Source organism: Eriocheir sinensis, chromosome 63, assembly GCF_024679095.1.
Source record: "Eriocheir sinensis breed Jianghai 21 chromosome 63, ASM2467909v1, whole genome shotgun sequence".
Lineage (NCBI taxonomy): Eukaryota > Metazoa > Arthropoda > Malacostraca > Decapoda > Varunidae > Eriocheir > Eriocheir sinensis.
The window spans coordinates 7,535,974-7,558,180 of NC_066571.1; the positions used below are offsets into that span (position 1 = coordinate 7,535,974).

The 22,207-nt window shown below is 42.7% G+C and overlaps 1 protein-coding gene across 7 annotated transcripts in view; it reads left to right on the forward strand.

Moving 5' to 3' along the window:
- LOC126986944 (homeotic protein spalt-major-like) overlaps positions 1 to 22,207 on the forward strand; it is a 138,262-nt gene that overhangs the window by 112,864 nt on the left and 3,191 nt on the right. For 5 of the 7 annotated variants that reach the window (XM_050843481.1, XM_050843480.1, XM_050843482.1 and 2 more), the window contains 3 exons: positions 14,028 to 14,118; positions 15,208 to 16,017; positions 17,182 to 17,352. In XM_050843481.1, the coding sequence (XP_050699438.1) occupies positions 14,038 to 14,118; positions 15,208 to 16,017; positions 17,182 to 17,352 (1,062 nt within the window). In that variant the 5' untranslated portion in view covers positions 14,028 to 14,037. Of the gene's footprint in view, positions 1 to 10,724; positions 10,826 to 14,027; positions 14,119 to 15,207; positions 16,018 to 17,181; positions 17,353 to 21,136; positions 22,010 to 22,207 lie in introns of those variants that run through there. The other 2 variants (XM_050843478.1, XM_050843479.1) reach the window with 2 other exon arrangements.

A 22,207-nucleotide genomic window follows, 5' to 3' on the forward strand; every position in this document is an offset into this window, starting at 1 on the left:
TCATTGCTCTCTTCCTACCTTCCCGTTTTCTTCCCCTTTCTCCCCACGTCTACACACCCTTAACTTTCTCCCTTTAACCCATCTCTATTTTCACTTTTCTCTTTATTTCTTTCTCTTCTGATATTCCGTTTTCTTCCTCTTTCTCCCTTTGCCAGGTTTTACACTCCCTTAACTTTCACCCTTAACTTAATCAATCTCTATTTTTACTTTCCTTTTTCCTCCTTGTGTTCACCTTCCTAGTTTCTTTTCTCTATTCTAACGACCTTTTTTCTCTAATTTTCCTCTTTTTTTTTACAACAAAGGAGACAGCTCAAGGGCACGATAAAAAGGAAACAATAATAAAAAAAAAGACCGCTACTCGCTGCTCCTAAAAAGAATCCAAAGAGGTGGCCGAAAGAGAGGTCAATATACATACGTTCTTAGTAAGGTAGTTAATTTCAGTCTTACCTTAAAATCAATCAGTCTTAGCCTTCCTTTTTCTTTCTTTATCTTTGTTCTCTCCTTCCCCTTTTCTCTTTCTTTTCTCCTCTTCCTACGTCAAACAAACAAACAAACATACATTCTTAGTAAGGTATTTTAATTTCACCCTTAACTTCAAATCAATCTATCACCTCATTCATTTTTATTTCTTTATGTTTGTTCTCTTCCTTTTTTTCTCTTCCTTTCCTTCTTTTTCTACGTCAAACAAACAAACATACGATTTTTTACCCTTAAGTTATCCCTCTCTGTTTTCACCTTAATTTTTTTTTCTCATATCTCACTTTCCCTTTTCCCTTTCCCCTTTCTCCCCTTAGCTATCCATACACTCCCGTTAAGGTATCCAACTTTCACCTTTAACTTCATCTTTTTTTCTTCTCATTCTCTTTTCTTCTTTCCTCTTTCTCTTCTGTTATCACCTTCCCTTTTTTCCTTCCCCTTTCTCCCTTGCCACGTCATTCTTAGTTAGGTATTTAACTTTCTCCTTTCGCTCAATCTATTCCTGTTCTCACCTGCCTTTTCACTTTCTTTTACGCTCAGGCTTTGCGCTATAAGATCTTCGCTGGGTAGAATTTGTTTTATTGATTTAGTTTAATTGGTAGTATGTTATTTTTCTTCTTGATTAATTTAGTGGGGTTTGTGTGCGTGTGCGTGAGCGAGAGGGCTTTCACACACACACACACACACACACACACACACACACACACACACACACACACACACACACACTTACATAACACCTATGGACTCGCGTTTTCTTTCTTTTTCTCTTTTTTTTATTTTTACATACAGACAAACTATGAAAAAAAACATTAAAGGAGTTTTCTCAGTTTTCTACTTTTTTTATTCTTTAGGAAAACGAAATTATGAAAACAGAAAAAAAGAGCACACACACACACACACACACACACACACACACACACACACACACACACACACACACACACACATACACACCTCTGGCAGCCTTACCCTTGACGTAACCTTGAATTCATGGTTCCGGTTAGGTAATTGTCGGATTCCAAGGCCTCTCTCTCTCTCTCTCTCTCTCTCTGACTGTTGAGTCTTCTGGTATTCTGCTGCCTGGCATTTGAAGGAGGAAGAGCGAGGGGAAGGAAGGGGAAGAGAGCGGGAGACGGAAGAACAGGTGGGAGGAGAAGGGGGGGGGAGGACGTAAAGAACAGGTAGGTGAAGAGGCAGGGAGGAGGAGGAGGAGGAGAGGGATGGTGTAGGAAGATAAGGTGTAAGACTAGGAGGGAGAGAAAGAAAATTGAAGAATGAGTGCATGTGAAGGAGAGATAAGGTGAAAGACTGGATAGAAAGGGAAAGAGGAAAAGGAAGAATCTCTGCATGTAAATGAAAGGAAAAGGAAGGAGACGAAATATGAAGTAGAAAAGAAAGACAGGGGCAGAAATGGTGTAGCAAGATGAGAGACTAGAAACAAAGAAAGAAAGATGTGAGATTAGACAAAGAAGAAAGAAAGATGTGAGATTAGACAAAGAAGAAGGAAAGAAGAAGAAAGGAAGAACAGAAAGATGTGAGATTAGACAAAGAAGAAGGATGTGAGATTAGACAAAGAAGAAAGAAAGATGTGAGATTAGACAAAGAAGAAAGAAAGATGTGAGATTAGACAAAGAAGAAAGAAAGATGTGAGATTAGACAAAGAAGAAAGAAAGATGTGAGATTAGACAAAGAAGAATGAAAGAAGAAGAAAGAAAGAAAGAACAAAGAAAGATGTGAGATTAGACAAAGAAGAAAGATGTGAGATTAAAAACGAAAGAAAGAAAGAAAGAAAGGAAGGAGAGAAGAAAAGAAGAATGGGTGATTGTGAATGAAAAAAAAAGAGAGAGAGAGAGAGAGAGAGAGAGAGAGAGAGAGAGAGAGAGAGAGAGAGAGAGAGAGAGAGAGAGAGAAGGGGAGTAGTTGGTGTAGAAATATGAAAGTGAAAGACTGGGAAGAAATAAAGGAAAATGAATGATGAGTGAATTTGAACGAAAGGAAAAGGAAACGGGTGAAGGAAAAGAAAAATAAAGAAGAGAAAAAAAATGTTTAAGTTCCAAATTAAATAAAAGTGGGAAAGTTTTGCATTAGTAGAAAGGGGACGCCGAAGAAGAAGGGGATTAGAGAGGGGAACTTTTGAGTCATACTTATGTGAAGGGGAATCAGAAAAGGGCGTTGGGAAGTGGTTGGGGAGTTCAGTGGGACCCATGTAAAGGGGAGAGAAAGGGGAGGAATGGGGAAATGGAAGTGTATTGGGAGTACATACAGAGAGAGAGAGAGAGAGAGAGAGAGAGAGAGAGAGAGAGAGAGAGAGAGAGGAAAGAAAAGATGGTGAGGGGAGCTTGTAAAAGAGTAATGGCGGGAGGGAGAGAGAAGGGAGGAAGGAGAGAGGAGGGAGAGAGAGGTAAGAGGAAGGAGAGGAAAGGTGTGGGAGAATGTGTGAAGAGACGTGGAGAAATAATGTGCGTATTAGAGAGAGAGAGAGAGAGAGAGAGAGAGAGAGGAGTAAAGGGAGGAGATTTGTCTACGTGTGTGCAACGAGAAGAAGAGGAGGAGGAAGAAGAGGAGGAGGAGGAGGAGAGAGAGAGAGAGAGAGAGAGAGAGAGAGAGAGAGAGAGAGAGAGAGAGAGAGAGAGAGAGAGAGAGAGCCACATTTGAGGTCTGGTTGATCAGTGGTGAGATTTTTTTTTTTTCTTACGTCACCAGTTAGAGTGTTAAGATAATTTTTCAGGTCGGGTTGAAAAGAATATTAATCGGGAATTCGTTTACTTCGCCTTGCTCTATAATCATCGGTTCTTACTTCTGTTTCCTCTTTCTTTATTTTCTTTATTCCATTTCTTCGTCTCTTCCTTTTTCTCTTTATTTTCCCTGTTTTTCTTTTAATTAATTTTCTTATTTTGATTTTCTTTGTTTTTCTTTGTTTGTCTGTTTTTCCGATGATGCTGCTGTCTTTATTATTGCCGTTTTTGTTATTAGCAGTAGTAGTAGTAATAGTAGTAGTAGTAGTGGTAGTAGTAGTAGTAGTAGTAGTAGTAGCCAGTCTTCTCTCTCTTCTTCCATTCGTTCTTTTTCGCGACTTTCTAAGAGGAAGAAAATTTCGATAGATAAAAAACAAAACAAAAAACGTGAGGGAGGCGTGTAGATAAAGGAGGAGGAAGGAGATATGTACGTTGATAAGACCCGTGTGTGTGTGTGTGTGTGTGTGTGTGTGTGTGTGTGTGTGTGTGTGTGTGTGTGTGTGTGTCCCTTAGTCTGGCCTCCTCTGGCGTCATGCACATCCCTTCCCTCCCTTCCCTCCATCTCTCCCTCTCATCCTTTCTCCCTTCCTCCTCCCTTCCCTCCATTCCCCTCCTTCCCTCCCTTCCCCTCCCTCCTTCCCCTCATCCCTCCCCAAGGTCAAGTATTTTGTTATGCCAGGTATTTGTTCTCTCTCTCTCTCTCTCTCTCTCTCAGTAAGAAAGAAAGACGTAGAATGTGAGAAACGTAGGAAGCCTCTGAATTGTTTTTGCTCTCTCTCTCTCTCTCTCTGCTTCAGTCTTCTTCCTTTCTCTATTTGAAGTTTAATTTTTCGTAGTTCTCTTTTTCTTCATATTTTTCTTCTTTTATTTGCTTTTCTTCCTCTGTCTTGTTATCTCTTTCGTTCTCTCGTTCTTTGTCTCAGCTGGACAGGATATCCTTCTTCTTTATCTCTCTTACTTTCTTTCTTTCTTAGATTTTTTTCTCATTCTTTATTTCTCCTTTCTAATCTTTTCCTTCTTCCAGTCTTCCTCATTTTTCCTTTCCTTCTCTTTTTCTTTATTCATTTTCTTTTGTCTTTGTTTGCTCGTTCTTCATCTCAGGTTGTTGGAATATGTTCTTACTCTCTTTCTTTCTTTCTTTCGCCTTCTTTTTCTTTGTCTTCTTTCTTTACTTTTCCTTGAGTCGTCCTTTATTTTTTTCCTATATTAGTGAGTCATCTTTCTTTCTTATCTCTTATCTCTTTTTCTTTCTTTAATTCTTTGCTCTTTCTCTCTCATTTCCTTTCTTCTTTCTCTCGTTCTTTCTCTCTTATCTACTTCAGTCTGTCAATTCATCTACTCTTCCATTATTTCCCTTCTTCACCATTTCTTCCTTTATTGTTCTTTATTCTCTCTTTCTATTATATATTTTTCTTTCCTTCTTGGATTTTCACATTATTTCATAGTTTGTTTGTTTTCCTGCTTTCTTTCTTTCTCTCTTTATTTTTTTGTGCATTTTGTCTTTCTTTCATTATTACTAGATTTATTTATATCTTTTTATCTTTCCTATTTCATACATTTTCCCTCCTTTTATGTTCTTTCTCTTTCTTGCATTCTTTCTAATTCTTTATCTATTAATTATTCTGTCTACATTTTCCTCCTTATTTTAGTTCTTCTTTCTTTCTTTCTCTTTCTTTCTTTCTTTCTTTTCCCCAATCCAATTCATCTTCCCTTCCCGTTTATTGTCTATGCCTTTCTTCCTCACTCCTATTAATTCACTTTTTCCTTCCTTCCCGTCTTTCTCTCCCTCCCTCCCTCCCTCCCTCTTTCTCTCCACGTGAAAGTTAACTTACCTCCTTCTCTCCAATCCTCCTTTGTCTCTTTTCTTGTTAGAGTTTTTGATCCGTCTTTCTCTCCAGCGTTAAATCGAATGTCGCGTTTAATTCAGAGAGAGAGAGAGAGAGAGAGAGAGAGAGAGAGAGAGAGAGAGAGAGAGAGAGAGAGAGAGAGAGAGAGAGAGAGAGAGAGAGAGAGAGAGAGAGAGAGAGAGAGAGAGAGAGAGAGAGTAAAAAGAATTGCGAGGGAAAGAATGAACTGACCGGAGAGAGAGAGAGAGAGAGAGAGAGAGAGAGAGAGAGAGAGAGAGAGAGAGAGAGAGAGAGAGAGAGAGAGAGAGAGAGAGAGAGAGAGTAAAGAGAATTGTGAGAGAAAGAATGAACTGACAGGAGATAAAAATGGAGAGAGAGAGAGAGAGAGAGAGAGAGAGAGAGAGAGAGAGAGAGAGAGAGAGAGAGAGAGAGAGAGAGAGAGAGAGAGAGAAAAGTACTCTAGTGTCAATGAACCTCGAGGCAAGGCAATAAAAAGTGAACTCCCGCACCTTTCCCTTCCTCTTCCGTCCTTTCTCTCTCTCTCTCTCTCTCTCTCTCTCACGCGACGTGCTTGCGGTGTTCTGAAAAATCATCTCGAATCATCAGAAAATAATCACACACACACACACACACACACACACACACACACACACACACACACACACACCTTGAGGCAGATCACACCCTTCCTCCCTCCCTTTCTTCGCTTCCTTTCACCCCACCCTCCCTCTCTCCCTCCCTCCGCATCCCTCCCACTCCTTTCTCCCTTCCTTTCACCTCCCTCCCTCTCGTAGCTACTGGGCGGCAGGGTGGTGTGGCCCCGGTAAACCATATAAGGAAGTCTTGACGAAAGGGGAGGTGGATGATGAGGAACAAAAAACCTCTCGTCACCTCTCATAATTTTGGCCAAGATAAGGATTGTGGGAAGGGTGATAGTGGTGGGGAATTACTGAGAGATAAGAAGTGAAGTGGGTGATAAAGAAGTGTATTGAAGGAGGTAAAAAGCACGGTAAATTAGCTCTGTTCTGTCTTTTAGCGTCTACGTTCATGCCTTTTACCTTCTGCGTATGATACTGAAGGGAAAAAAAATATATAGCTTTGTGTAAGTATGAAAGGAAATGAACTGCGTGACAAATGAATAGTCAGCCGGTGAATTTGCCTTTTTTTCTCTTTAATCACCTTATGTATGAAAATCAAGGAAATGAAGGAAATGAAATAAAAGATCAAGGAAATGAGTGAGGTGAATAGATTCTGTGAAAATTAAAGAAAATAGTAAAAAGCGCAGGTAATTAGCTTTTTACTTAAGTAGAAATAAGAAAAACCACTTTCACTATAAATACAAAAAAATGAAGGAAAAAAACGTACTACAGGATGCTGAACTCAGGTATATATAGACATTTATTCATCGCCCAATGGAAAAGAATATATATAAGGAAAAGAAAATATATACTCTACAGTATGAATATGCGAGTTAAGTAAGCAGGAAGGAAAGAAAAAAGATGGAAATGGATGAGTCGTGTCAGAATCAAGGCTGTTTGTTTGTTTGTCTGGGGCTAAATTTAGGAGTGGTAAGGGGAATGTTGTTTCTATATTATTTTTAAAGATCCTGCGCAAAATATACAGTAGGTAAAAAAAGAAAAATATCGAGTTTCTTCAAGTACCTTCAAAATGGGTTGTGAGAGAAAGGCTTAAAATAGAACCAGGTCGCATAAAAGAAAAGTTCAATGAATTCTCGTTTAGATTCCTGGCTGACTGGCGGACTGACTGAATGACTGGCGGATTGATAACTGCTGGAATAGTGTGGCAGTTTGATAGTTACCTTGTTGGCTTGCGAGTTGGCAGACCGAGTGATTGATTTCTGGCTGGCTGGCGGACTGACTGATCGTTTGACTGGCTGACTGACTGAATAGCTGAGTGCCTTATCTACCTAGTGCTCGACCGGCCAAAGTGATTACTGCCTACCTGATTGACTTATTGGCTATTTGATTGACTGGCTGGGTGAATAATTGAATATCTCATCGGCTGAATAGAGAGATGGGTAACTGAGTGGCTGGTCGACTGACTGACTGACAAACTGGCTGAGTAATTGATTGTCTTATCTACTGAATGGACTGCCTGAATGGCTGACTGATTAACTGACTGAATGATTGTCTGACTGACTGACCGAGGAACACATGCCTTATATATTGCATGGAAGGCTGACTGACTGACCGGCTGGTTGGCTAAATGACTAACTGACTAAGCAAAAAAACTGCATGGAGAGCTTACTATTTGGCTAAGTGTCTGAATGAATGACTGAGAAACTTTATGACAGTCGAGATAAACAAATTACTGGCTTGTGTTACCTGACTACCTCTGAATCTCTGCTTGCTGAGATGTCTTACTAACTGCCTAACTGTCTGAATGAATGGTTGGGGGACGCAATGACTGGGTTGGTGACTGGGCAGATAGCTGTAACTGGCTGGACTGAGGAGTGAGGGGGGGGGTTAGGGGGCGATGGGGGGGTACCTAAGGTGGTATTTGACTAAAATTCTCCGGGAAATGGCTCCGCGTGAGACAGGCGACCACAGGCTTCCGGCGAGCTGCGAGGAGGGGAGCTGGGGGGCTGGAAAGGATGAGTAAGAGCCTGGAAATGAGAAATGGGGCTGTGGATGATCTAAAGGCTGGAAAAGGACTGCGGGAAAGGCTGCATTTATGAGCAGAAACAGGGCTGGAAAGGGACTGTAGAAACGGAGATATTTGGACTATGATGGGGCTGGGGAGGATGAGGAATAGGTGGAAATGAGAAATGGGAATGGGAATGGACTGCAGGAAAGGCTGAATTATAAGGAGATATTTGGACTATGATGGGGCTGGGGAGGATGAGGAATAGGTGGAAGTGAGAAATGGGAATGGGAATGGGAATGGACTGCAGGAAAGGCTGAATTATAAGGAGATATTTGGACTAGGATGGGGCTGGGGAGGATGAGTAAAAACTGGAAATGAGAAAGGGGACTGTGGATGAGGTAAGTACTGGAAAGGGACTGAAGGAAAGGCGATATTTGGACTAGGATGGGGCTGGGGAGGATGAGTAAGAACTGGAAATGAGAAATGGGACTGTGGATGAGGTAAGTACTGGAAAGGGACTGAAGGAAAGGCGATATTTGGACTAGGATGGGGCTGGGGGAGGGGGAGGAAGAGGTGGAAATGAGAAATGGGTCTGCGGATGGTCAAAGGGCCGGGAAGGGATTGCAGGGAAGGTTGAATGCATGAGTAGGAGATAATGGGACAGAGAAGGGGGCTGGGAGGGTCTGAAAAAGTTGGGAATAAGAAAGAAGGCCTGGGTCTTATGGGGCTGCGGAAAAGGCTGTAGAAAATCGTGATAAGCTGGAAAAGGATAAAAAAGCAATGATAGAGAATGATGATACAGGTTATTCAAGGCTGGAAAGGGCTAAACGTAGACTGATGAGAAGGAAAGACTGAGAAATGACTGTAGTAGGCTGAAAAATTGTTAGAAAAGGCTGTGAAAAGTTATAGGCCGTTTTAGGCTTTGAATCAGACACTGTAGGTAAAATTAAAGCTCATCATATAAACGGAAGGGTTAGAAAATATTAGGAAAGTACTTGAGAAAAACGGAGTGGAGGGTATAGAGGACTTAGGTAAGGCTCTGAATAGTTATATAAAAGAGGAAAAGTGCTCGTAAAAAAGACTGGAGGGATTTATGGGTTTAAATAATGGATATAATTAGAGTTCATCATAAACGGGTTAGAAAATATTAGAAAAGTAATTGGGAAAAACAGAGTGGATGGTACAGTGGACTTAGGAAAGGCTCTGAATAATTATATAATAGAGGAAAAATGAGTGTAAAAAGGTAGGATGGTTTTGTGGGTTTAAATAAGGCTATGGAGAACTATAACGAGGGAGAAAGTACTTGGAATAAAAGCTGAAGGGGTTTATAGATTTAGTTAAGGCTTTGAAAACTAGACAAAGTAAAGGAAAGTATTTGAAAGAAAGGCTTATAGGCTGTGAAGGACCAAATGATACGTCGTGGATCTCAAGGCCACTGATAAAGACATAGATAAGAGACTAAAGTATACAGTATTACTTGCAGAGAGAGAGAGAGAGAGAGAGAGAGAGAGAGTAGGCTCATTTGCCTCCTACTTGTGGAGGTAAAGAATGTGGTGGAGGAGCAGGTGGAGAAGAGATAGTGATGGTGGTGATGGTGGTGGTGGAGGTGGTCGAAGTGGTGGTAGTGGAAGTAAAGGTGGTGGAAGTGGTGGTGGTGGAGTATTCCGAGCCTTATGTAGGTATCTCCCCCCCCCCCTCTCTCTCCCCTCCCCTTCCTCTTTTCTTCCACTGCCTCCTCTTCCTCCTCTTCCTCCCTCAGTCAAGGTCAACTCCCCCCCACCTCCCCCAACCTCAACTGCAATTCCTCCTCCTCCTCCTCCTCCTTTCTTCTTTCTTGAAGATCTATAGGGTACGAAACAGTGTGGGTACGAAACCTACAGCTGAGACGTTTCGAACTCTCTCTCTCTCTCTCTCTCTCTCTCTCTCTGTTCTGTCTTTTATCCACTTAAACTGTTCCTCTCTCTCTCTCTCTCTCTCTCTCTCTCTCTCTCTCTCTCTCTCTCTCTCTCTCTCTCTCTCTCTCTCTCTCTCTCTCTCGTGCAAATAACGTTACCTGTTTCCCATTTTCTTTATTCACCTGTTCGTTCCTCCGCGTATTATATATTTATTTTTTCCTCGTGATTTTGTCTTCATTGTCGATGTTATGATTTTCCTCCTCCACGCTTAGTTTTATTCGTATATTATTATTGCTTTTTCATTTTATTTTTCGTGTGCGAGGATATATTAAGTTTTCGTATGTTATTTATTTTTTCTTTTTTTTTTACCTTAATTCTCGCTCACATGTGTTTTACCTTGTCTTGCTTTTTTCTTTCTTCCTTTCTCAGTATGTGTGTGTGTGTGTGTGTGTGTGTGTGTGTGTGTGTGTGTGTGTGTGTGTGTTCTCTCTTCCCGGTATACACGAGGATTCTCTCTCTCTCTCTCTCTCTCTCTCTCTCTCTCTCTCTCTCTCTCACACACACACACACACCTCCATGGCTTCATCTCGGTTGCTAGGGATGTGAAATGTTAATGTAGCAGGGGATGCGGCCTTGAGTGGCACATTGTCTGTAAGAGGGGGGGAGGGGGAGGGGGGCACGTATAAGGAGAGAGAGAGAGAGAGAGAGAGAGAGAGAGAGAGAGAGAGAGAGAGCGTAGCTAAAATAAAGTAAGCCTCTCTCTCTCCCTCTCTGTGTGTGTGTGTGTGTGTGTGCCATCACTACGCACTTGTTTTAACTTTCGTACTCAGTATACCCAGTTCATTATTATTATTATTATTATTATTATTTATAGAAGAGAAGGAAGAAAAGCAATTTGTATTATCCGTCTTATCTCCTAATTACTTTCATTATTTACTCGTATATTTATTAAAACGAGGAACTATTATATATCTTCGTGTTGTTTCTAAGTTGGTATTTTTTCCCGCCGTGCAAGTCGCTGTCGGGCACCTGAGGCGCCGTGCACGTGTGTCGTGGGCCGCGCCCGTCCGCACGGCCTAATACAAGTGCCCGCTGCGACAGAGACGTGGCTAGTAATGTTTGTTGCGAGTGTTGGTAATTGTGGTTGATGAGCGATGTTGGTTGTAGTGGGTGAACGGGCCTGGTGCCAGTACGTTGCGGGTGGGAAGCGGCGACAGATGTGCGTGTGCGTGCGCCGCGTGCTGGCCGCAGATGTCCGCTGGTGGGTGACTTACGGGGGAGCGTGTGTGTGTGCGTGCGTGGTGGCGAGTGCCCGCTGTGGCCCTCCCAGCTACATATCGAGCACATATCATCGGTGTAGCAAAGGAACACACTTGTGACGGTGTTAAACTCATGGTACAGATCGTGTGCTGGGGAGACGCAACTGTGTGACGGCCAAGTGAGGCAGTTCTCGTGCATCGGCCACTTCGCTCCACCATCTGGCGCAGTGTGGAGAGTTGCACCGTACTATTTTATTCCACTTAGCCATTATCCAACCCCAACGTGGACCTCATTCAAGCCATATTGTCGTTTTAGCCATGTAAATCATGTGTCTCGTCCGTATATAGTGTGATGCAGTGAGGGGGGGCGGTGTGGAGGGGGCAGGTGGGGGGGGCCCGTGAGTCGTGTCCGTACACGTGCTTGGAGCGTAGTGGGTTATGCTCGCTGGTGACATATGGCAGGTTTCCCTTCCTCCATCCCTCTCCCTTTCCCATACCACCCCTCCCCCTTAATTCTCTCCCCTCCCTCCTGGCCCCCCTTCTCCCCCCACCCAGTGATGACATGTGTGAGGGCTGGCAGCTGTCCTGGGGGGAGGGGGGGGCCGTGGGATCGTGTGTTTTCCTAGCAATTGTTCACGCCCCCCCTTCTCCCCCTCTCTTCCATCTCCCTCCTTTTATTCCTCTCTACCCCTTTCCTGCCTTTCCACGATATGAGGACTTGGTACCGCGAAGTGTTGGATATTGTATTGCGCAACACACTCCCTATTCGGTTTCCATGCCGCGCAGAGCAAGGGGAGAGAGAGAGAGAGAGAGAGAGAGAGAGAGAGAGAGAGAGAGATTGGTGTGTGTGTGTGTGTGTGTGTGTGTGTGTGTGTGTGAAATACCAGCCAGCCATTAATATCACGAAATTTATCTCTCCTGCAACACACACACACACACACACACACACACGCACACACGCTAATAACGCATGCACCCTTTTGACATTTAACAGATAAAACAGAACTTTGTCGAGAAAGGAAGAAAAAGTTGTTCCAAGGGATAATTAGCGTCAGAATGAGAGAGAGAGAGAGAGAGAGAGAGAGAGAGAGAGAGAGAGAGAGAGAGAGAGAGCAACCATAATAACTTCTGTTGGTGTTTTGTGGGCGTCGGGCATACCTGGGTTCTGGGTGCGGCAGGTTGCAAGGTCACTGTATAAATTTAGGCTGCCGTGGTGCTGCCCAGGAGTGTCCAGCGGCGCCCAGAGGCATTACAGAGGTGCCCAGATGCCCTAACCTGCGGAAAGGAAGCAATGATACCTTTCCTGGAGACTTTGAATGAGTCACTTTTTATCTTGCTGTGACTGCTACGAAACTTATCCGAGTGTTGCTACCTCGGTGTGTGTGTGTGTGTGTGTGTGTGAGAGAGAGAGAGAGAGAGAGAGAGAGAGAGAGAGAGAGAGAGAGAGAGAGAGAGAGAACAAACTGCATCGTGTTCTCAAAATTAAACGTGAGGGCGTATCATGGAAGTAGACGTGTGTGTGTGCGTGTGTGTGTGTGTGTGTGTGTGTGTGTGCTCCACTTACCTGGGCGGGGCCGTGCCAGAGGCCATGAATGAGATCGTTGCGCCCAATACAAAAACCTGGTCGCTCAAGGTCAGCTAGATTTGCTTCCCTCCCTCCCTCTCTCTCTCCCTTCCTTCCTTCCCTCCTTCCCTCTCCCTCCCCAATAGATCTGCAACCGCCCAAACCTGCCTCTCTCTCTCTCTCTCTGTGTGTGTGTGTGTGTGTGTGTGTGCTCTCCCCTCACCATATTCCTTTCTTCCCAGCCACCAGTCTCTCTCTCTCTCTCTCTCTCTCTCTCTCTCTCTCTCTCTCTCTCTCTCTCTCTCAGAAATAGCATCACGGGGATTTCTCACAAAGGTTACTCAGCCATTTCTGATCCTCGCGTATACCCGGAAAAGCTTACTATTAGCATGACACTTGAGAGGAGAGAGAAAGGTTTGGGGTACCAGAAGAGGGGCTCGTGGTGACTCAGCTAATTGCCTCATATATAAGACTCATGAGAACCATTAAAAGGGACTCTGTTAATTTAATTCTGCGGGTGGTGGTGTTCCGTGTCAGGGATGGCAGGGGGGGGAGGAGGGAAGGGTGGACTCACAAAGAAATGCGTACTTGATCACTTATTATTACATTCGAAAGCAAGATTGGCGTTTCCATATCATAGGTAATGGCGAAATGCATGTCTTATCTATTTTATGAAGATGGTAAAAGCTGAAAAGGAAATATAACCCATCTATAACCACTCTTCGAAGCAACCAACCTCGCCTTTGTAATATGAAGGCGTAACGACGGTAACCCATTCTCAACCCCATACTTACTATATAAAGAGGTTAATGCGATCCTCAACTTTATTAATGAAGACGCAGAAGGGTAAAAACCAAAGGTAACTCAACGTATGCTACCCGTTCTCAAAGCAACCAAGCCCAACTAGTAACGAAACCTAAGACATACTGCAGATAGGAAAAAACGAAGCTAACATAACGTACACTAACCGTTTTCAAAGCAACCAAGCCCAACTAGTAACGAAACTTAAGACATATACTGCAGATAGGAAAAAACGAAGCTAACATAACGTACGCTAACCCATTCTCAAAGCAACCAAGCCAAACTATGTAACGAAACCCAAGACACATATATACTGCAGATAGGGCATAATTATAACCCTCAACTATAATAATTAAGTCACAAAAAGGATAAAAATCAAAGGAAATTCAAATGTGAACTCATCTTTTAGCCATGCAACCAAGCCTACCCAACCCAACCCATGACTCATCTTAACGAAACCCAAAACTTATATACAGTGTGCAAACTTTTCAAACCCACAGCTATATTTACTAAGACGTTATAGAGTAAAAACAAAATTAACCCAACGTGAACCCATTTTCTTTGAGCCAGGGAACCCCGCAAAGCCGTTTTCTATTAAGCCATGCAACCCCCGGCTACCCACCCAACCCATGACCCATACTAACGAAACCCAAAACTTATATACAGTGTGCACAACTATATTTATTAAGACGTTATAGAGTAAAAAAACAAAATTAACCAACGTGAACCCATTTTCTTTGAGCCAGGCAACCCCGCAAAGCCATTTTCTATTAAGCCATGCAATCCCCGGCTACCCACCCAACCCATGACTCATCTTGTTCTTTCTCTTCTCGTTGCAGAATAAACACGATGACGGACGAGCTTCTGTCACTCAAGTGGAACAATCACAAGTCCACTTTTGCGGATATCCTCACAATACTCAGGGATCAGGTGGGTCATTATTTATTATTATTATTATTATTATTATTATTATTATTATTATTATTATTATTATTATTATCATCACATTCCTTTTCATTATTATCAGTTGCTCTTTTCTCCTCTCTCATATCCAGTCCTTTTTCACCTCTCTCTCTCTCTCTCTCTCTCTCTCTCTCTCTCTCTCTCTCTCTCTCTCTCTCTCTCTCTCTCTCTCTCTCTCTCTCTCTCTCTCTCTCTCTCTCCTTCCTCTTCATTGCATACTCACCCCTCTCCTTCCCACCCCATCACCCACCCCTCTCCCTTTCCCATCACCCACCCCTGTCCCTTTCCCACCCCTCTCCCTTAACCACCCCATCACGCCCCCCTCTCCCATTCCCACCCCATCACGTAGCACCCCTCTCCCCTTCCCACCCCATCACCCAGTCTCCCTCTCCTACCCCATCAATCACCCCTCTCCCTCTCCTCTCCCCTTTCCCTGCTTCCACCAGTCTGTCATGATGTGTAATATATTAACTCAATTAAAATTGTCAATAACTTCTAAGAACAAGGTTAATATAATTCTGATGTGTAAACAGTTTTGGTAGTATGTCTCTCCCCACCATGAATCTTTTTGGTTGTTTTATTTTCTTTGTTCATCATGAAACCCAAGACCATCAGGCATCAGACAGGTTATACATTTATAGTTATCACAATACTTTACCTTGTTGCCTTGTTAAATATGTGCCAGTGATTTAACCAAAGCAGGCAAGTCCTAACACATTATCAGCACAAAGATATCACTAATAATAACTGCCCATAATGGTGCCTAAAGTGCATCTAATTAGTGAATTGTGAGATATCTTAAGTCTTTTGGATATGGAGTGGTGGTGGCACTTAGTTTTTGGCTATGTAGATCCTTGTCAATCGCCACAGTCATGGTCATGCATCTGTCATACACCTGTTATTGTTTTGAGCAGCAAGCAAATTTCATCACAATTATGTCTTGCATGACTTTTCATAGTTGTATTCCATCAACAACAGAATCATTTGTTATGTTAATGTCTAGCATAAGCTCCTCAGCCCATCCCAGCCCCAGCTCACCCTTGCTCTGCCCTACAGGAGGTATTCATCGATGTCACACTGGCGTGTGGGGGCAAGCAGTACCCTGCCCACAAGTTTGTGCTGTCAACATGTAGTGACTACTTTAAGGAAATGTTCACCAAGAACCCCTGCAAACACCCCATCGTCTTCATGAAGGATGTGTCAGCGAGGGACCTGGAGGCATTACTAGATTTTATGTACCGCGGGGAGGTGAATGTTCCCCACCATCACCTTGCCTCCCTCATCAAGACTGCGGAGGGGCTTCAGGTCAAGGGGCTAGCTGTTCCCGATGACCCAATTCAACTCAGAAAAGCAGAACGCCCCTCCAGGGAGTCCAGGGAAAGCCACACCCCACGGCCGCCCCCAGACCCCTCAGTAAGCCCTCCTCCTCCCAAGAAGAAACGCATGAGGGACCCGGAGTATGCCTCGGGAAGTCTGGGTCATATGTACACAAGCAACATGTCGCCGCATCATGAGCCCAACAGTCCCTATGACCTGTCTCAGAAATCATCCTCATCTTCTGTGTCTCAATCGGACAACATCCAGAATGACAGCACTGCCCCCCATCCCCTCTCTCCAGACCAGCCGCCCCCCCACCACCAACAATCCCACCACCACCATCACCTTGCCAATAAGGAAAACTCCGTGGATGACACAAAGAGAGTCTCCAGTACGCCGCAGCCTCCCACTCCCCAGCCCCCGCCCCCCCGCTCCCCCACCCCACATGCCCCTTCCGAGGCCAATTGCCAGGAGATGTCTCATGAGGAGTCTGACCCCATGCCTGGGCCCTCCTGGCGGCCTGTCGTAACCAAGCCTGAAGATGATGTGGTAAGTTGAGATGCATCCCCGAACCCTTGGTCAAGGCTGCTGTGTGGATTTGCCCATTTGGCATTGAGACCACTTAGCAACAGCAGAGATTAACTGAAAAGCTATTAGACTGCTTTCATTCTACATACTTATGATTGGTGGTTAAGTTACAGCTTAGCAGGTCTTGAAATTTATTTCATAAAAACAGAGGGAAGACAATATAAAGTCATTAAAATACTAAATTGACTATAAGAACATCACAATAAAAGGCAAGCATTCCTGATTCTGACGTGGCATGTAACTAAGCATGTGGCACTGTCTCATCATTGTGACTAAAGCATAGCAGGTTATCAGTTGTTATTTTATTGAAGGAAAAGAGTTGTTTAGTCAGCTCCTCAAGTACAGTTTCGTTCAGCCAAGCTTGGATACAGGAGTGAAAGATTGTATTCACAGATTTACATGGACAGCAGCTCTTTCCAAACAGGCTGGAAGCTTCTTCAGAGTAGAACTCATTTATTACCATTTTCCAGCATTCCAAAGATTGCTGCATCCACAGACTTAAATCTTCATCAACTATTTATTTTGTGATTCTGTATTAAGCATAGGAAGCATCTTGTTTGTTACTTGTATGTCAGTGAGTAGTGCACAACAATGTTCAAGTTGCCTTTTATGATGACTAAATGTTTCAGAAAAGCAGATCCATGTAATTGTTCATGCCTATCAGGATGCAGGAAAACAGAAAGCATCAATATTATGTTCATTGACAGGCTGAAAAGTTATATTTGTTAGTTAAATAGAAAGTTGAAGTTTATTTTTCATGTTTGTGGTGGTAGAGGGGCTCGTGCACCTGTCAGGGCCCAGGTGGTGATAAGGAAGATTAGTAAAGCCTGTGTTATCAATGGTTTTGGGGGACTGTTTCAGAACCTACGTTTGCTTACCCAGTTAGAGGCAAACAAAGGACCAAACATATTTTATTGATTTGCATAATTAGTTCGTCCTAACTTTACTCACATCATTGTTTTAAGAGAAGAGGTAATCTTTTGAAATGTCATATAATTTAGATTCTATTCAAAGAAATTATCAGTTTTTTTTCATCTTCAAGTTTTAGCACATTTTTCTTTGAGTCAGTGTTCATGATGTCTTGACGTGTGGTTTGTCTTATTAATTGGCCGTGTTTGTGTGCAGGTTGTGAAGGAAGATATATCTGTGGAGGAGGAGGAGGAGGACTGGGGGCTTGAAAGTGGTGCTGGGAGTGACATTGGGGATGCTAGCAGTGGGTGTGATCATCCCACCATGGACCCCCCGCCACACTCATGCTCCAACTCTAGTCTTCCCTCATCCCTCGACCCAGCACTGGTGAGTAATTTGTTGCTCTTGTCAGGCGGCCACATCCAGTCTGCCCAAGCCAAGGAGGTCTGGTGCACTCAGCCTCAGCACTCTTCCAGACTCACTACATACACTCATTTAAAAGTAGATTTCAAGTAAAAGATGAACCTCCCCCTGAAGGGATGTCTTTGATTGAGGAATAAACTTCAGCCCATATAATATACGTATTCAAGTGAAAGTCAATCCCCTTAAAACTTGGCCTTAACCCGGTAGCAGCGACAGGCCAAATTTGTGGCTTTACCGTGTAGCAGCGACGGGCCAAATTTGTGCCATGATTTAAACCCCCAAAATAGATGATACATAATCTGATCACAAATGCTTTGATATATATTATGAAATGGTTTTGTGAGGGGTGATTTTTCTCATTTTTCTCGCTTGGGGGGACCATTAAGAAACATGATCCCCGCTGCTACCGGGTTAATAATTGTTCATATACCTTGACTCTCATATATATTTATGCAGTGTACTCTTGGAACTCAAGTGGAAATCTCATTCAAGTAAAGATATCCCTGTGGCAGTTTTTATCTTACTACTGAGTGACCGTGGCAAGAACTTGGCTTGGCAGATTTTGCATGAACAGCTTTGCATGATGTGCTTGATGGTAGTTTAGTTTATAGTTGGTAAGAATCTTTTGTTCTAACTTTGCACACCATTTCCTATTAATTTGTGTCATCTAAAAGGATACTGATTCAGTTTTTAGATAAAAGAGATACTAAGTGAATAAGAGGAGAGAATTTGCAATGCTTGAAATGTTCCCGTGTTATAGAAAATGTTGGTGCATCTTGAGTCCTTCATCAATACCTTTTGTGTGATCCTTAGGATATACATGAACCTTTGATGGGTCATGTTTGCAGTGTCCCAAATCATGTGTGTGTGTGTGTGTGTGTGTGTGTGTGTGTGTGTGTGTGTGTGTGTGTGTGTGTGTGTGTGTGAGGATGTGCATTTTTCTTAGTTTCTTTAAGTGTGACTTGAAAAACCACCATCACCACCACCACACATTCCCTCTGTACCATATACTGAGTTCCTCCCACGATGCACAGCATATTGCCGCACACCCAGTACTGTTGTGTGCCATCAAGCATGAATTGATTTATGGCACAGATTCAGTCAGTTTCCTTTTGTTCCCACAGACAGGTTTTGCTTGGTAAATGTTCTGTAACATTTTTTTTATGCTTTACCAAAATCCTCCAGTAGTTCTTTCTCTGTTTCATTAACCATCAGTATTACTTCTAGAAACTTTTACCACTCCCTCACCTTCTTGTTTATCATTGTTATTAGTCTGAGCTCATATGTATTTCCACATTTGTGTGAGATGCAGTTCAGCTGGCACAGATGCTCTTCATGTATTCTCTAACTTTCCTTGCACTGTATCGCTGAGGCCTGAATGGTGAGTGACTGTGGCTGGCCTCTTCCACTGAAGGCTCCAGCATGGTGGTCTTGCTTTCCTTACTCAGAGCTGTGGCCTTGTTGTCCTGTGTTTTGCAGGGAACACAGATTTGACATGATAATGAAGTGAGCTTTTTTATTCCTGCTGAGTTGACTACTTGCATGTCCTGAGTGGTGAGTGTGTTTAAGAACTTTGCTGTTGCCATATATGGAATATATATGGAATGGAGCACATGAAGGAATATTTAAGGCAAATTGGATGGCCTGCCTCCGAAGGGGCAAGTATAACTCAAAGATGGAAAATGCTATGAGCAAACAAACTTCCTTGTCTTCCTTGTCTGGGTAATCAGAGGGTTTGTTGACCATCACGGAGGGAAGGAAAAGTAGAAATGACACTTTTGCTTTAAGATATTTTGGCAGAAATATGAGAGTTACTTCATAGTGAAGCAGATTATGTGCGGGGAACTTCACAAAGTGAATGAGAAGCAAAGCTCTTGTGGTGGAGCTTTATCCATTATGAGAGCTTTGCCCTTTGCCTGTGGTACAGTAGCTAATAGGTCTGAGAGACAACTGCAATGGCATAGAGAGGTTGCCCTTTGCTAAGGATCAGTGATACAGCACTGAGAAAAAAACAGTTTGAGAATGATTGCATCATTCACATATTTTAACATCTAATTGGTTTGTAAAAGCTCTGAAGCCCACTCATTTAACAAGCAATGAACAAGTAATATTTTATAGCTTGAATGACTATGGAGACTAAATTGTGTGAAAGGCAGTGAAATTATTTAAGGATTTTGTATTCGTTGAATTTATATCATTGTGCCTTTCACTTTCTATAATTGATATATTAATACTGAAACTTTCATAAACAATGAGACTAGTTGTCTATGTAATTCATTTCCTTTAAAGAAATATGCAAATTTTCATTGGGCAGTCAAAATAATCTGCCTTTCAGTAAAGTGTTTGTTTAGTCGTTGCCTCAGGAGTGTAGGAGCAGCAGGTGGCGGAAAGGGAGGGAAAGAGCCTAATGTCTACAGACGGCTACAAATGGCAGATGGCAAAGATCTGCCTGTTTGGGGGAGATAATTTCCATTGTAAATGTAAATTTAAAGTTCATATTGTCTTGTAAAAACCTTCAGTTTCTCTTTACACAAGAACTGAGTCAGAAACGTGTGTGTATGTGTGTGTGTGTGTGTGTGTGTGTGTGTGTGTGTGTGTGTGTGTGTGTGTGTGTGTGTGTGTTCATAGCTTTCCTCAGTTTTCATTAATAACATGTAATGGCTGTACTAATATGATTCTCACTAACCATCGTGCCTTTCTTGTCTTGTCTTTCAATATGTAGTTTAATTAGGCCCTCCTGTCTTCATTGTAATAGCACACACATCAAAAAGTATCATTATTAAGTATCATTATGGTCTCTCGAGGTTCTTTAAGCGGAGGCCGTGAAAAAATGTCTGGTATGAGAAGTGAGTGTTGTGGCCCCTGATTAATAATGCTGTAGATGCATGCAGTAACCTGATCTGTACATAGATATGTTGTGACCATTCTAATGTGAAGTGACTGTTGGTGACAATAGGGCTGACTACTGACTGCTGACTGGATGTGGGAAGCTGCCGGGGAGGCACAGCAAGTGCTCAGGCATTAGGAACTCTTCCTCCTCAATGAATGAATTATTAAGTCTAGCTAGCCATGCATGAGGTATCTGAAATCTTCCCTGGTAGGCTACTTAACAGTTTTGATTATTTAAAAGTTAACAAATTGTGTAATATTGATTCACAAGATGACAGTCATGATATCCCTATGGTATCAGGAGAGCTAATAGCAGGCAGTCTTTGGGGCTCTCTGTAGTAGTTGTACATAACTGCTTATGAAAGTAGGCATCTTATTACCTGTGTCTAAGTTGCTGCATTTGTGTTAAGCTGTAAAGTAATTTCTTCTAAGAGAACTTATCCATGTAAACTGTTAGTGCCTGCAACGAATGGAAGGTCTGATATATCACAAAACTGAGAAAATTGCATGCTTCATGCCAGTCAAATGTTGTACAGTAGTTAGAAAAGTAATGTTTTTAGTTCAAACTAGGTCTTTATCGAAGAAGAGGGTCTGTGCTAGTGCCTGTGTAGCCTCGTCAAGAGGCACCAGTAACACAAGGCTCACAAATCCCTCCTAGGTATGGTGACATCTAGATGAGGGCTGGCAGAGTTGGCACTCAGTGTGGGCCGGGGAAGACTGTGGCTCTCTGGTGGTGTGGCAGTAGGAGTGATGTTGATGGCAGGGATCCAGTATGGAGGTTCCAGAGCCCAGCACTGTGGGGGAGCCACCATTCACCGGCCCAGACAAGCTACTAAAGTGCCGCTCTCTCTTGTTGCAGGGTCGCCCACCTCCTCATGTCCTTAGTGAGCAGCTGCTGTGTCATGGGCTCATATGTCCCATCTGCCAGAAGGAATTCAAAGTGCTGGGCTCACTGAAGCGGCACTATCGCAGTCACATTAACTTTAAGCCTTACGTTTGTGATATATGCGGGAAGCGTTTTACTCTGAATCAGTACTTGATAGAGCATAGGCGGACTCACACAGGAGAGAGACCTTATAAATGCCACGTGTGTGGCAAGAGTTTTGCGCAGACAGGCACGCTTTACCACCATGTGAGAAATGTTCACCAAGTGAGCTGGACCGAAAAAGCGGACAAAAGCTAGGGCTGGCTTAGTGGTGCGTGTGTGTGTTTGTGTGTGTGTGTGTGTGTGTGTGTGTGTGTGTGTGTGTGTGTGTGTGTATGTGTGTGTGTGTGTGTGTGTGTGTATGAATGTGTGTGCAAGTGTGTTTATAAACAGGATACAAGTGACAATAGTCCTTTAAAGGAAATCAAATCAGGGTTATTTTCTATTTGTTCCCAACACACGGCATGCCTTAGCTGCCTTCCTGCAGCCATGTTTGGCCACTGGCTGGAGGCAGCAACCAACTCTTGTATACACTGTTAAGCATTGTATTTTATATACTCTTATGAATTGCTTTAATGAACCTAAGTCTCAATTTTTTTCACAAAATATGTATATGTTGGATTCTATGGCTTCATCTACTTAATTACCAAAGTCATTATATAAGAGAATTGTTTATGAGATTACATCGTACTAAATACTTAATTTAACGTGCATCTCAACTTGGTCACAAATGCTTTCAAGTTCTATGTATAATTTATTTCCTAATTACATAAATGTAAGACATGCACAATAAATGAACGAAAACTCTTTAGTTTTTTAGTGAAGAATCCTAACAGGATAACTCCTTGTGAGCATTCTCAACATTCTTTGCTTTGAAATGCTTGGATCAGCAATGACTCAAGATCACTGTAAACTCTTTTGTATTTTTCATAATAAATCACATGAAACCTCACACAAGAATTCCAAGAAATTAGTCTAGTCGGTATCTTCCTCTGTAGATCAGCT